The sequence below is a fragment of the Zalophus californianus genome, chromosome 2 (assembly GCF_009762305.2).
Source record: "Zalophus californianus isolate mZalCal1 chromosome 2, mZalCal1.pri.v2, whole genome shotgun sequence".
Taxonomy (NCBI): domain Eukaryota; kingdom Metazoa; phylum Chordata; class Mammalia; order Carnivora; family Otariidae; genus Zalophus; species Zalophus californianus.
The window spans coordinates 163,177,790-163,194,646 of NC_045596.1; the positions used below are offsets into that span (position 1 = coordinate 163,177,790).

Genomic DNA, 16,857 nt, shown 5'->3' on the forward strand with positions numbered 1-16,857 from the left:
TTTAATGGCTGAGTGATATTCCATTGTACATATACCACATCTTCTTTATCCACTCATCTATGGATGGATATTTGGTTGCTTCCATGATTTGGCTATCATAAATAATGCTGCAATAAACATAAGGGTGCATATATCTTTTCGAATTATTGCTTTCATTTTCTTTGGGTAAATACCCAGAAGTGGAATTACTAGGTCATAGAGTTAATTCTATTTTTAATTTTTGGAGGAACCTCCATAGTGTTTCCACAGTGGCTGCACCAGTTTGCATTCCCACCAACAGTGCACGAGGACTCTTTTTCTTCACATCCTCACCAGTACTTGTTCTGTCTTGTGTTTTTTATTCTAGCCATTCTGACAGGTGTAAGGTCATTACCTCATTGTGCTTTTGATTTGCATTTCCCTAAAGATGAGTGATGCTGAGCATCTTTTCATGTGTCTGTTGGCCATCTGGATGTCTTCTTTGGAAAAAAATGTCTATTCAGATCCTCTGCCCATTTTTTTGGTCAGATTATTATTATTATTATTATTATTATTATTATTATTTTGGTGTTGAGTTGTATAAGTTCCTTACATATTTTGGATATTAACCCCTTATCAAATATGTCTTTGGCAAATATCTTCTAATAAATGAATTCAGTAAAGTCACAGGATACAAAGTTAATATACGGAAATCTGTTGTGTTTCTATACACTAATATTATGAAGTAGCAGAAAGAGAAATTAACAATCCCATTTACAACTGTGTCAAAAATAATTAAATACCTAGGAATAAACTTAATCAAGATGGTGAAAGAACTGTACTCCCAAGTCTATAAAACATTGATGAAATAAACTGAAGATGACACAAACAAATGGAGATATTCTGTGCTTATAGACTGGAAGAACCGGTATTCTTAAAATGTCCATACTACCCAAAGCAATCTATATATTTAATGCAATCCCTATCAAAACACCAGCAGCATTTTCCACAGCACTAGAACAAATAATATTAAAATATGTATGGAACCACAGATAGCCAAAGCAATCTCGAGAAAGAAGAACAAAGCTGGAGGTATAACAATCCCAGATTTCAAGATATACTACAAAGCTGTAGTAATCAAAACTATATGGTCCTGGCACAAAAACAGACATATAGATCAATGAAACATAATACAGGCCAGAAATAAACCCATGACTAATCTTCGACAAAGTAGGAAAGAATGTCCAATGGAAAAAAAGAGTCTCTTCAACAAATGGTGTTGGGACAACTGGACAGCCACACGCAGAAGAATAAAACTGGACCATTTCCTTACACCACACACAAAAATAGACTCAAAATGGTTGAAAGACCTCAATGTGAGACCTGAAACCATACAACTCCTAGAAGAAAACATAGGCGATAATTTCTTTGACACTGGCTGTAGAAACATTTTTCTAGATATGTCTCCTGAGGCAAGGGAAACAAAAGCAAAATTAAACTACTGGGACTACACCAAAATAAAAAGCTTCTGTACAGCAAAGGAAACCATCAACAAAACAAAAGGCAGCCCACAAAGACCTTGTCTTTTTAAGACATTTTTTCTCTGGAAACCAACAGTTCCTTCTCCCTGAGGATACTGTGCCACAGAGTACAGGGACTAATTAAGACATATTTTCAGTCAGAAAACATGTTTCACAGTCACTCTTACAGCTATATTTTTATTTCTCAAGAGGCTGAAGGCACATCACGGTCTTTGAGTTTTGTTACTCATCTGAATGACTGCACTGTGGAAAGAACTACTTGACCATCATTTACACTCTCAGCACAGAGATAAGGAAAGGAGTTCCAGTGACCTGCCCAAGCTATGGAGGCAGGCACGCACGCAATCCACCTTTCCTAAGGACCAGCCTGGTATTTGTATACCTCAGGTTACCCGAGCAGGATGAAGAATGTACTTTTGAAATCTCACAGCTTTGGTCTTACCGGTCTAGGACTCTGCCACAAAGTGGAATGGGTTTGTGTGACCAGGAGGAGGGTGGAAGAAGCTTCAACCAAACTCCAAATGTAAACTGGCCACGGGGAAGGACTGTTCACTTGCGTTCCTGATGGGACCAGTCAGATATGACTGTGCAATCTGGTGGACTAGGGGACAGGGGAACCCAAGGCCTATTTGGAGGAAGTGCTGTACTCCTAGGGAGAAAAACGCATCCTAAAGTAGGGTTTCTCAACTTCACACCATCGACATTTTGGACCAGAGAATTCCCTGTTGTGGAAAGAGCTGTCCTGTGCATAGCCGGAGGTCTAGCAGCATCTCTGGTCTCTACCTATTGGACATCAGTAGCACCCCCAACCCCCAGCTCAGTTGTGATAGCCAAAAAGGTCTCCAGATTTTACCAAATGTGCCAGGGTAGAGGGTGCAACCCCCCCCCCCCCCCAGTCAGAACCACTATCTTAAGGAAGAATCAGGTTCAGCAGAATACTGGAGTTGTCATAGGGGTGCATGACTGTGAAAACAGAGTACGTCCCCAGCGTTTGTCCTGCTCTCCAGCTGGTTCCTGTGGACTCATGGGTAAGCCCTAGAGAGAGATGGAGCTGCAGGAAATGCTGAAAGGCTCGCTATACAGAAAATACAATTATGAGGGGGTGTCAGGAGCTCCAGCCAGGACTTTTGGGGAATTAATGTGGCAGCCTCCGTGGCATTAGCAAGTGCCAACAACTTTGGCTGTTGTCGGAAGCAGTGCGTTGGCATCATGCAGCTGATGCCTGAGCAGTCAGTGGAAGCTGAACTTGCATTTGAGCATATGCGAAACATCCCTGAGGATTCCTAGAAAGACCGGGAGGGCACAAGAAGCTGGATATCTTACCACAGAAGGTGACAGAGAGAAGGAAAATTGTGTTTTTATATAATTAGGGGTAGTTATTTTTATACCTCGGGCTAAATGGCCTATGGAAACATGGATTCAAAAATATTTACTGAGTAACTTTGTGGTGCAATGCTCTATTCTCATTGGAGTAAGATTTTAAAATGTAACCTTTTATGGTGCCTTGTAGGGGGACCAACCATCCAGGTTTGCCTGGGATTCTCCATGTCCTGACAAATGCCTCAGTCCCAAGCAAACTGGTACAACTGGTCACTCTACCTGCCTCAGTGACCTTATAGTGTATTGGAAGGAATGGACAGCTAAAGAGCATAAGGCGGGATGGACTATCTGCAGCACAGGTTTGGAGGTGTAATGAGCCAAGAGACTGAGAAGAGTGTGATTACTTTCTTTTGAGGGATGGAGAAGGGGTCTCAAGGAAGAGGGAGTATTTAAGCTGAGTCCTGACAGGCTCCACACAGGTAGAGAGGAGCAGAGAAAGTGTTTTCTTGGCTCAGGAGGCATAGCTGCAAGGAAATTATATCACTGCTCTTTTCTAAGTCAATTTTCTACTCAAATATATCAGGTATGAGAAGAAAATCTATGATTTACATTTAATTATGTCCCATGCAAATGAGATAATAAATATGTAACAGCTCATTAGTCTCCAAATGCTACCTATGGTCTGCGCTGCCAACAGGAAGAAACTGCTTAGCCAAAAGGCACTGGAAAAAAGGACTAGGTACTACCCTGAAGAGGGAAGAGAGAGTGACTGGGGCCTCCTGAAATCGGGCTTTAAAAAAATAACATTCTTTTTTTGGTTTGGTGGGTCCTCTCCCCTTCTCTCGCCCCAAGTTAATTAATATACAATTCCTGGATTCCATTTTTTGAGTAGTCTGATCAGTGTTAAAGAAATGAGCCTGATTTTTGACTCTCAACCAAGCAATCAGGACCCACTCTCCTGGTTGCCCATTTCAGAAGAGCAAATGCAATCGTTTCCAGCTGATCTTGGGTAAATGTTTTCCCATACTGGGGCTCAAATGAAATATGAAACAACTTCTGTTAGGTCCCAAAATAGACACTTTTCTCCAAATAAGGTGAATGATGTAAATTAGTGTTTCTCAAACATACGAACCCTAAAACTTTCCTAGGTGGAACACTGGTGCATGAATAGAGAAAGGGCCTGTGGGAGAGGCAGAGGGGCATGAGTGGGAGGAAGGATAATACTGTAATGGAAACTACATTAGTTTTCCTTCTGAAAAACCAAGAAGATCAGGGGCCTATCTCAACAGCAATCCGCAATGTGATGATGACCTGAAGCCTTTCTGTTATACTCGAAATTACACCAGGTTAGTTAGCCCTACCCTCAAGGCTCATTTTGGTCTGGAGAGTCTATAGTCATTGTTTTTTAAAGATCCAGAAATCTCCAGAAACATCTTCATGGTTCTAGGCAGAAAAGGGATTAAAATATGACTAAAGAAATTTTAAGTAAAAGATGTCCCTGATACTGAAAATATCATAATTGCTTTGAGAGGGATGAGAGAAGAGTCAGAAGAAGGAAACAAAGAACATTAAAACAAAATTAACTACCAAAGTCTGAGGAGAATCATAGCAACGTGAAAAAGGGTTCTCAGACCAGCTGGAAGTAGTCAAAATAAAAATCAAGCAAACTTGAAATGAACTGGGAAAGATTTTTAGAAATCATAAAAAAATCATTTGCTTAAAAAATCCCTTTTTTTTCTGGGAGAGGCTCAGAGAAAGGATACAAAGACAATCTATAGCTTTGTTATTATGAGTTTCTTCCTGCTATCACAAACTACACCTTGAAATAACTGATGAGCTTGAGACCTATAACCCAGAAGCCAAGGGAAACTAAAGAGCCAAGAAGCAAATATGAGAACAGTTTCAAAGGCAAATCAGGTGATTAAAAAAAAAGAAGAAGAAGAAGAAGAGCAAGAGGAGGTAGGTTTAAGTTAATACGCTGTTGGGCAAAGGGGAAACATAAAAACAGGGTTAGATGTGAAGCAAGTTCTCCTGGATACACTCCCTCTATTTCTGGCCACAGGTAAAGGGGTCCTTAATGATGGTGTCCCCCAAACCCCAAAGGAGTCATGTGGAGCATTCATGGGAGAGGAAACAGCACCTGGAGCCTGTGAGGATCCTCCACGGGCCAGAACTACGACGACAGCAACAGAGAACCAGCCTGCCATAGTACAAAGCCATCTCATCTCCATGAATAACAATGGTGCCACAAAGGGGCTCCCAGTAGCTAGATCAGAGCGGTCCATGGTGCTCCTGCCAACCGCATTCCTACTCACAGAGACTGTAATACTGAAGCTTTAGCTTTGTAATGTCTTGTAAATCCCAGGAATAGCTCTCATTTAATGCTTACTGACGCTTCAATAATGGCCGTTAGGGTCTCGTACTAGGAGAAAGCTTTTTGCCCCCAACAAATAGCAGCCTTCTCTTCATTAACTACTGAGGGCGGAAGTAAACCAGCCTTAGTTTCCCCCTTGTCCCTTTGTCTGACAGAAAGCTCAGAGCTGGCATTTTTGACAATCTGCAACTGTTTCCCTTGGTCCCGGGTTCCAGGCACACCCATCTTCCATTCCACATTGTTAATCAGTCTTTGTTAATGACCTTTATAAAAATGGTTTTATTAAATTGGTATTTTTTTGTAAACACAAATAATTTTTAGGATTAGTTGACATGACTCAAGTAATAATGAGAATAAATATCTTAGTCCATATATTCCATGTACCCAGGAATCATTTTTGTCCCGAGGGCCCACCCCCGACATGGTTCTGGAACATGAAAACTTGGTCTTTGGTTCCTTACAGATTGTACCCCATGCCTGGCTTTCACCCCAAGTATGCTGATTTCTCAGACCCAGTCCTCCCTAGGGGCCATTCTCTCTGGGGGAATTTTGGGTTCTACATCTATTTCTTCTGTCCAAGAAGGCATCTTTGTTATAATTCTTAGTCATTTGGCTCTTTTCTAGGTTAACAGTTAGCAAACTGATGTTGAAGTGAAAAACAAAACAAAACCCTAAATCTATTGGTAATAACCAGTGTCAGAGCTACAAGGGGAGCCATCTGGACCAGTACTTTGATTTTACAGAAGATACTAAAGCCAGATACATAAAGCTACTTGTAAAAGATTCCTCATTCAAATGGTGTCAGAACAAAGCGTGTCTACATTTTGAAAGACATGCACTGGAAAGATAATGTTTTAAATACATTAATTTCACACTGATCATTGCAAACCCTATACCAAAAATAGTGGCAAATGACAAGTCTTGCTACTAATAAATGACCAATGAACAGGATGTAAATCTTCACATGGAAGACAAGAAGACAGTGGGAGAAACAGAAGATTGATTTTCCCCTCATGTGGCTCCTGGCTCCTAGCTCCAGCAACTCCCTCCAGAAGAGCTGGAGAGTCAATCCAGGCGGGGAGAAGGTGGCCGAGGGGAACAGCTGGCCTGGGGAGAGATGGGGCCCAAATCCCAATTCAGGATCTCCGTGAAGGAACAGCCACAGTGGAATACATGGTCTCTCCACCTCATATGGAAAGTAAAGAAGGACATTAGGACTCTCTTCATTACACTTTGTGAACTAACCCCTGCAAAAAAGGTGGAGTGGGCAGAAGCAAAGGAAAAAAATGATCATAGTCAAGATCCTTCATAAGAGCAGAAAAAGAAGGGATGGGAAATGCTGATAGTCAGATGAAACATCTTATATATACCCTCCACAACACACACACACACACACACACACACACACACACACACAGCACCAATCATTAAACAGAAGGCCCAAACCTTATCTTCTTTCCTCTTTTTGATTTGGTGGGGGGAGGGAAGAGCTGCTAAAGACAACAGGTGGAGATGAGAAGGAATCTCATGGGGCTGCTGTTCCAGGCCTCAGCCCTTCCCTGAGGGCCCATTCTCAGAGCCAAATCATCCTCCCCGGAGGACAAAGACCCACCCACCACTAGGAAGAGTGAGCCCAGCACAGCTCATATCCATCCCAGGGCACAGAAGAGCCACGGGAATAGGGAACCTCCAACAAAGGCCGCACAAAGCCTCCACTGAGTTTTCTCTGTTCTTGGAGACTACAAATAAAGTGAATAGAACAATAAATACCCTGCCCTCAGAATATAGCCAGGAGTGGGACACAAATAGTTCTCCATCAAGACGGGGAGGTAGCAAAGGAGAACCGCCCCCCTACAAGGTGTGGCCCTCTGTATGCCAGGCAGAAGGAAGATGAAGGGCCACCTCACAGCAACTATGTTTCAAGAAGACTATCAAAATTAAAGGAAGAAAAAAAAAGAGAGAAACAAGAAAGCCAACAGCATTTGAAAAGTAAATGAAAAGCCTAGTCTGAAAGAAAATACAATTCAAACAGAAGAAAATATCTTACACATTTCACACTTTCTTAAAAAAAAATGTGAATTCAATAAAGCAAGTTCAAAGAAGAAATGATAAAAACAACAGATTAAAAGGCACATTCTGTGCTGAGAAAATAAGGTGGCAGCCCAAACACACAAAAGTAATAAACTAAGCATAGCAAGGGACAGAATCGATGCATCTGAAAATCAAATTGCTCATCTCGAGGAAAGCCTTATGTGAAAGCAGCTAAAAGACTAAGGCGTTAAGAAATGGAAGCTAATACAAAATTAAAACACCGAAAAATTTTCCTGACATGAAAGAATCCACAAAACAAAAAAGAAAACTCAATTAAGTACAGGAAAATCTGAGCGAGAACAAGACACTGTGCTGAGACATATCCTGATGAAGCTATTATGATTCAAGATTCAAGAAGGAATTCTTCAGGCACTCAGACAAAAGTAAGTCATTCTCAGAAGCGAAATAAAGTTGTCCTAACATTTCTCTGTGGGATCATCAGATGCCAGAAGAATGTCTACAAACTTCCGAGGAAAGAAACTGTGTCCTAAGAATTTTAAGCCCAACCAAGTTATCTTTAAATTAAAATGACCATAAGTAGACATTCCACTCTTAGCACATAGGACACTTCTTGAAAAAATTTCTCACCCACGGAATCTAGCCAAGCAAGACCTCAGGACTGAAGCCCCTGTTGTCAGAGGGCTGCTGATGGGTCCGTGAAATCCACTTACACACAGGCTCTGTGGCTACAAAACAGAATACAAAGGCTGCAACCCCTGACAAGGTAGAAATAATAGACGGCCAGCACACTGGAAGAGGGGATGTAGGAGAGGGAGAAACTATGACTGTGCCGATTTCCTCCTCTTTAGGTGATTTTTCAGTCATTCCAGGCTAAATTGAGAATATGCAGCAAAAAATACATAATAATTCCAATCTTTTCTGTTGTGCAAAATCTTTTTTTTTTTTTCTTTTTTAAATTTTAGAGGGATCTCAGCAGCACCTGGGTGGCTCAGTTGGTTAAGCGTCCAACTCTTGGCTTAGGCTCAGTTCATGATCTCAAGGTGGTGAGGTCTATACCCAGATGGGGCTCCATGAAGGGAGTGGAGCCTGCTTAAGATTCTCTCTCTCACTCTTCTTCTGCCCTTTCCCCCACTCTCTCTCCCTCTAAAAAAAAGATAATTTTAGAGGGGTCTCTTCAGAGCTAATAATACCTCTTACAGCAGAGAAACATTTTATTAAAGATCAGCAATTTCTTCAGATTATAAATTTATACTTTGGATTCACTTCTATAAATTGAGTCAGGCAAAAAGTAATTCTTTAATTAAAAACAGAATATACAGTATATCTCATGCTGTATTAAATTATCTCTAGCTAGCAAGTTATTCTATCTGCATATATCCAAAGAAAATACCTACAATAGAGTTCAATTAATGTTAAAAATGGTTAATTTGGGAGGAGTGGATTTTTAAATAATTCATTCCTTGTGTTCTATATTATTTAAATATCTTATAATAGCTATATACCACTTTTACAAACTAAAAATCCATGTTTAAATTATAACAGCCCAAAAAATCTTTTGTTGAATTTTTTAAAAAACATATGGTAACTACATAAAAATTTACAAAACAGAATTCAAAAGAAGAAAACAAAAGTCACTCATAATGCCATCTTCAGTTCCAGCCAGAGTTAATATCTGCTAATCTTATGATAGAAAGGATTTCATAATGGGTCTAATACCTAATAAAATAGAAGCAACATTTACTCTTTGGTTCTTAAAAAAAAAAAGAAAGGATTTCATAAAGACAACGTCAAATATTTAATAGATAGCTCCTTATATTTTTTCCCAATACTATAATGTTTGTATTAATTCTATTTAAATATTTAACTGACCAGCGTTTACTCTAGAGTTTTGGTATGCAGTAAGAATTAAATATTTTCTGCTATGTTTGATTAGTTGTCCTAAAGCCATACACTGAACAATCCATTCTCTGCTGGCTGATTTGAAATGCCACCTATACTAAGTTCTGACACAGAATTAAATACTCTCAGGTTTGAGTACCCTTTCTTATCTCATTGTTTTCAGAGACCCAACACACTCAGAAACCCCTAGAGTACAGAGCAAACTCCCCACTCGGCTTCCTCTGTGCTGGGAAGCCTTTCTTGCGGCCCACTGCCCCTTGTCTCTGTTTCTGCTGCAGTTCCGAGCTCCTTTCGTGTGGCTTGTAGGCCACGGGAATGTAGGCATCACCTCCTTACCCCAACGTCTGGTCGGGTGTCTGGCACACACAGGCCTTCGAAATATCCTACCCACGTCGTAAGCCTTCCCACCCACCTCCTCTCCTGCCTCTGTGCCACAGCGGGCATTTTATTTGTTTTAAAAACATGACCTAGAATTGCATTTCATTTCACTATCTCAATTTTGGAGACTGGCAAGGTAGTTGTTTTATCTGTTTCAACAATATTTCCCTTCTAGTTTTAGTCCTATCCTTAAATATTTGCAATCCTCACGACACTAAGGCAAGAGCCGGTCCTGTATAACCAAGAGAATCCTGCTGCTCCGGGCCCGGTGCCTATACAGAAAACCGAGCGGACGCTGCTTCAGCGGGAGCACTACCCCGCCCCGCCCAGCACGCCCCGCGGCGGGCCTTCACGCCGGCCTGACGCTAATCTCAGGGCCCTTCATCCGGCGCACTCTAGGCAGCTTCCGGGCCAGAGAAATTTACTGGAAACGAGTCCTAGAACTGGCCACACCAGCCGCGGGAAGCAATGATTTGACGTAATGCCTAGTGCCAACCACAGGTTTAGTCCTTCTCGAGAAATCATGCTGAAGCCCTCTGACATCCCAAAGAGAAGGCAGGGGACACGGAAACACCAAAGGAAGGCTGCCAGAAGCCAAAAGTCCATAGACACTTCACTACCGGAGCCAGGGGACGGTGCCCACAGGGCCTCTACAGATTGGGAGTAGTTGACAAGATCAGCCCACCCTCCCCCTGCATGGTGTCACAACTGAAGGCACAACTGCTGAACCTGGAAAAGAAAGACAATGGGCATTGTGACAGCTGTCTTTAAAGATCTGAAAGGCTCTGATGTCTAAGAGGAAATGGATTTGTTCAGTCATTTCCTCAGAGGCTAGAACTAGACCCACTGGGTTGAAATCACAGGGAGGCAGACTGCAGGTCCAAATAAGAGCAAGCTTTCTATCTGGAGCTGCTCAACAACAGAGCAGCCTGCCTAGCGAAGGAGGCAATTAGTTACCTGGCACACATGCTCATGTACACACACACACACACACATGTTGCATAGAGAACGAATGTCAGGGATGCTCTGGAGGGATTCTGAACTAAGGGAGGATTAGACCAGGTGACCTCCAAAGGCGTCTTTTAAGACTATTGGATTTTGACCCTAGAATTTATTTAGATAAAGGTTAGCCTTCAAATGTAAAAATTTTAAAAAGACTGCATTCATTATCTAGAATTTTGAGAAGTATCAACCACACCTTTATACTGAGCATTACTGGCTTTTTATAATATGAATTTAATGATAAAAGATTAAAAGTAAGTTTGAGAGGCACCTGGGTGGCTCACTTGGTTAAGCTCCTGGCTCTCGAATGATCTCAGGGTCGTGAGATGGAGCCCCACATTGGGCTCCATGGAGCCTGCTTAAGATTCTCTCTCCCTCTGCCCCACCCCCCACTCTCTCTCTCTCTCTAAAAAAACTAAATAAATATAAATAAGTTTGAGGGGAGCCTGGGTGGCTCAGTCAGTTAAGCGTACACCTGCAGCTCAGGTCATGATCCCAGGGTCCTGGGATCGAGCCCCCGCACTGGACTCCTTGCTCAGCGGGGAGTCTGCTTCTCTCTCTGCCGCTGCCCCTCCCCCACACGTGCTCACTCCCTCTCTCAAATAAGCAAATAAAATCTTTAAAAATTTTTGTAAAATAAAAATAAATTTGATCTTCCAAGATTTATAATTAGACACATATAACTTTTATCTTTACAGTAAGCTGGCTAGGTGAGTGAGCTGATATAGGTGAACCAATATATGAATGTTAGCCATGATAGCTTACAAGAGCCAACACTGCACAGTAAAGAGCTTCAAGACACATATGTAGGGTGCCTGGGTGGCTCAGTTGGTTAAGCGACTGCCTTCGGCTCAGGTCATGATCCTGGAGTCCCAGGATCGAGTCCCGCATCGGGCTCCCTGCCCAGCAGGGAGTCTGCTTCTCCCTCTGACCCTCCCCCCTCTCATGTGCTTTCTCTCTCTCATTCTCTCTCTCTCTCAAATAAATAAATAAAATCTTTAAAAAAAAAGACACATATGTAAAAACTACATTACTGCATCTGAAAACAAAACCCTACTTAATCTTCTTGAGTAGCTATAAAAGCAAGTGCTTGGAAACTTCTTGGTATAATTCTAAATTTAGTCTCTGAGGAGATGTAGGTTAGAATAAAAAATGGATTCTGATTCAATCCGTCCCAGCCACCTCAGGAGCAGGACAGCCAGGGAAGGCCTCCCACAGCTGAGGGTGCACATCCTCCAGCCAAGTCCATGGGCCGTGGTAGCCCTGACCTTCGAGAGTCTGAGAAGCCTCACACCGTTGATGAGACAGCGTGGTCTGTGCTGTCCCCAAACCTGATCCTAAACTCAAGCTAGACCTGGACACAGCAGGCATTAGGCCATCTCTGCATGTCCTGATGAAAAGCCACCCCTCAGAATTTCCCCTTCTGAAGGTAAATCTGCTTGTCTGACAGTTTTCTAATTGCTTAAGAGAAAGACAAATGTAAATGATAAACTTTACATGAAGAGAACAGTTGAACAAGAAGAGAAAAGGGCCTTTGTACTTGGCTGGGGAAAGGCGGGAGATGACGGGAAATGATATCAGCATTTTAACGCATGCCACACGGAGGAAGGTAAACATGTACAAACAAACAAACCTGAAATTCTGCATGAACTGCCGGAACTTGTCCACCCGCTTTGCCAGTGGCACGATAATGTTGATGAGCGTGTTGGCCATGTTGAGCTTTTCTTGTTTTACTTTCATGATCGGGCCAAACGGTCGAAACAAGACGAGTCGTCTGAATTCGTGCTTCTGCTCCCCTTTGAACGTAAGCTCATACAGAGTGCCTTTATCCTTTTCTGTGCGGTAGATCCCTGTCAATGGAGACACAAAGAGAGTGTTAAAAATTAACCCTGGCTGCTGAGTATATTTTTTTTATAGCTGAGATCTAGCACAAAATGCCTTTTAAAACATTAAATTAAGATTAAATCTCTACATGTAATAAGTATTAGAAAACCCAAAATGCTCCCATATTTAAAATCCCCAAAGAAATCAAAATACCATCAATTTAAAAATCATAGTTTTGAAGACTTCCTATAAACACAGAAAGAAATTTGTGATGTTGGATACAAAACTGTATTTATAGTATACAGAGGCATTCAAAAAAGGACAGTAAGGAAACATGCCAAAATAAGATGGGCTGTGATGTGGAGTGGGGTTGTGCGTTTTTTTTCTTTTCGCTATTATCCACTCTTTCTGCAATAGGATTAGATAAATACCATAGTTATTCTATTTATTTAATTGTAAAAGAATGTTAAAATTATCTCTTAGAAATTACACCACTTCAGATGGACTGACCATAGCGATCTATTCGGAGCACTTCAGAGTGGCCCTCTGGAAGCTTCTGGAAGCGTTAAAGCGCACAACACATAAAATACCCAGCACAGTGGTAGGCACACATCTTATTTAATTCCATATCATCCTTCCTACTTCTGAGAAGCATCATAGCTCAGTGCTCCCGAGCCAGACTACCTGGGATATCTAAGGCCCTCCAAACTGTGCTCTACCCCATGTCACTGGTACTGAAATGCCACAGTCGCCACCCGTCAACTCTCAAGATGAGCTTGACCCGACAGAATTTTTCTATCAAATAAGCAAACGATTCCCGATGCTTAGGTTCCACTGCCTGTGGGTGTTTTTTTCTACAGTCAGAAAAAAACTCCGGTAAGAATCCAACAAATTGCCAGACAAGCTCCTTCATCTTTTACCTCTGACTTGCCATGTTTTCTATTGCAGCTCTCATCCCTCCTCCCAATCCCCACGTTAGCTGGCATGCACTTCCCAGTCTTGGAGTAGCTTCAAAAGTTCATCTCCAGGGAAGTGCCTGCCCACGGGAGTTACAGTTCTCAGGCCTCTGACACACCACCCTCCTTTCTTCCTCACTCCCTCTGCTTTTGTGGGCACTACAGGTCTTCTTCACAAACACGGCCAGGTTCTCTGCTCCACTCTCTGCCGTACAGGGGCTTTTCATGCTCACAGCCTGCTTTACCGCCTCTTTGATCCTTTTCAAAGACTGGATCTCCTTCAGGAGCCCCAGAGAGGAGTCTGGTCCTGCGGATTTTCAAGTAGTCTCATTTCTCACAGCTGTCCCAAGGGCCTGCCTCGAGAATCAAGCTGCACAATCTGCTGGCGGCCAGCACGGGTGATTTAAGGACCCAGGCACACAGTGACAAGGCCTGAGTGCCCTCCTGAAGCCTCCATCGATTCCTTGGGTAACAGGGTATACTGCTCAACGGCCCTCAGAGCCACGGAAGCCGAGAGAGGTTTTGCTGAGCTCACGTTGGAACAGAACTTAAGAGTCCCTGCAGGGGCCATTCATGGAAGAAAGAAGAAGGTTCATGTCTTAGGAAGCTCAAAGGACTTCTTTGAAAATGTGAAGTGGTTCCCTTCAAAGTCTGTTCATTCTTTCGGGCAATCAGTACTCGCTGAGGAAACAGGCTCTCGGCAACGTCTAGCGCTGTCTGCTGCAGCTGGGGAAACCACCAACTTCCGGGGTTAAAATAAGGCTGGGCGAGTGAGAAAGGGGTCGCTTTTGGTAACAGAGGCCGCACAGCTGGGAGGGGCCCGCCAGGGGTCGGTGGCTGCGCCTCGTCAAGCTCCTGGTATCTGGTGTCAGCAAGCACACCTTCTCCACACAGCCGTCAATGGGGGAAAGGCTGCCGACAGCTTAATGTGCAGATAAAAATGTACGTGGGCTGAAGAGAGTTTTTTAACTGAGTCATTTTCTTTCTCGGCACCAGGATAAGAATCATTAACTTTTAAAAATCTGAATCCACAGATTTGAAAATACAGGTAGGGAGATACACGAACCCATCTGAAGAGATGGGCATCTACTTAGAGAGAAGCCTGGAAATGTAAGAATTCTCACGACAGTGATCCTCATAGGTACGTCAGAGGAGCTGCCTCCCGACAGGCAGCAGCTGTGGCCGTGGCCCCCAGGTGTGGCACCGCTTCCTGTGGAGGCCAGCGCACCCAGGCCGAGTGTGCACACAACAGTTTCAGCTGCTTTCTCACTGTCTTCCACATCCCATGCCTCAAAATAGTAATTGCATCAACTTTTTAGCATATTTCCCCATACTCAAACCTAATTAAATTAATTATGTCTTACAAATCTGATTTAGATCTCTTAAGTCCATTTCAAGTAAGTTATTTAAAACTCTCTTGCAACCTGTGTCCACTAAAACCCACACCCAGCCATCCACCCACCACACCCGCAGGCACGCCCTCCCACACCTGCACACTGGCACTCTCAGTCCGCTTGTAACACAAAGAACAACTCCTCAGTGGAGCCCCGTGCCTCCTGGAAATCTTCAGTGGTGGAAACACAAAGAGCCTGAGAGAAAGGGGGCAGGCAGAAGGATTCCGAGACAGAAATGGCCTTTCAGCCAATGAGCTGGCATGCACACCAGCAAATGCAAAGCAAAGCGACTTTGCGTAGGATAGCATCATTTTTAGGCATTATGTAAATTAAAGATCAAAATAAAAACTTTGGTGCTAGCTTAGATTTTGGGTTAGATACCCTAACTGCCCTCTTTCCATTGACACTAAGTTTACTTTGAGTTTGGTGTTTCCGCTTCCTGAGCAAATATCCTAGTGCTCATCTTATGCTACTCAAGGGGACCAGGCTGTATGTAGGATGACCCACTAGGTGGGGACACCCCTGGCATCCAAGATATAGCTTTATGGTCTGCTGCAAATGTCTGTTCCTTCAGCAGGTGAGGAACTAACCAGACAGAGGCCCCCTCTCCACGTCTTGTCATCAACCTAGGACCTCAGAAATCAAGATGCCAGATGTCAAAGAGGTACCACTCCTTACCCTCACACTCTTTTTTTTTAAAGATTTTTTTTCAAGATTTTATTTATTTATTTGAGAGAGAGAGAGAATGAGAGAGAGCATGAGAGGGAAGAGGGTCAGAGGGAGAAGCAGGCTCCCCGCTGAGCAGGGATCCCGATGCGGGACTCGATCCCGGGACTCCAGGATCATGACCTGAGCCGAAGGCAGTCACTTAACTGACTGAGCCACCCCGGCGCCCATTACCCTCACACTCTTACTTACCCTCCCTCAATATGAGTGTCCACAGGTTGTGGTCAATGCTGCCTGCTGATCCCAGAAGTGTCTCTGCTGTCCTACCTTCCCACACAGGTCAGGTCTCTCACCAGGATAACTACAATTCTCTGCCAACCCACGTCCCACTTCCAGGGCCCAATCCATCCTGCAAAGGATATCCTGAGACTGCCACGAATCTTCAAATGCTCAGGTACTACAAGTAAGTAATTCTCCCCATAAAACAATAAAAAGTAACCACTTTCAGGCTTTTCGTCAACAGCCAGGGTAGGGAATTGTCTGTACACACCTTGCTTTCCACTCATCACGGTGCGTCAGCCCATAGCAGCTTCTGGACGTGTCCTGACGCAAGCTTATCACTGTTTCCAACCTTCACCAAACGTGTTTCTTCTGTTTGATAAGAAATGGTTGCACCGACTGGTGTCCTTGCCGAAGCACTTCATGAATTGCCTTGTCGTACTTCTATTTATTGCGTTCTGTGTGTATCTGTTCTTGTTACGAAGCCATGCAGACAACTTCATCACTTTAATCTCTCCGGAATTTCTAAGAGCCTCAGCTTACTTAGAGCTCGTCCTTACTTCATCACTACTACTAATAGCTGACTTTCTTTTCAGAGGCATTTTCTCCCCCACAAAACTACAACCCACCTATCACTTCATGAAGGCTATCAGGTACTTAACAATAAACAGGAAGCAAGGGCATGTTGTGATTCCAGTGCAGCCGTGGGCGGGGATCCTCGCCAGGGACCTGCCAGCCCAACACGCTTCATATTCACGTGACATGGTTACTCTCATCCTCACTGATTTTTCTTATTATGTACTGTGGATTGTGTTTTATATTAGAAATATAAAAATGAACATAAAATCACTGTGCTCTCAGAGAGAAAGGTAGATAGGTAAGCAACACAGGCATAAATGCATGATAAGCCCCTAAGAGAGTCTGCCTAAGCTGGAAGGGAACAGAAGGGAGGAAGTCTTCTACCTAGTGGAGGTATCAACAGTTTGACAGAAGATATTTCACCAGAACTGAAGACTGAGTGGGTGTTTGCCACGACTGCAAAATCAGAGAGGGCATTCTGTGGAAAGACAGCAGCATAAGCTAAGATACTGAAAAAACGAAAACTTGAGGCACTTCAGGGAAGCTGGGGTGCAGAAGCTACGTCTGGGACAGAGACGGGGGACGAAGCTGGAGAGTCAGGTGGGGCACGCCATGCTGGCCCGGAGCTCAGGGGA

General features: G+C 43.2%; 1 protein-coding gene across 12 annotated transcripts in view; it reads right to left on the minus strand.

The window, feature by feature from the left end:
* The window catches only part of CSGALNACT1 (chondroitin sulfate N-acetylgalactosaminyltransferase 1), a 337,597-nt gene that overhangs the window by 39,919 nt on the left and 280,821 nt on the right, over positions 1–16,857 (minus strand). For all 12 annotated transcript variants that reach the window (XM_027598300.1, XM_027598297.1, XM_027598294.2 and 9 more), the window contains one exon: positions 12,158–12,374. In XM_027598300.1, the coding sequence (XP_027454101.1) occupies positions 12,158–12,374 (217 nt within the window). The remainder of the gene's footprint in view (positions 1–12,157; positions 12,375–16,857) is intronic.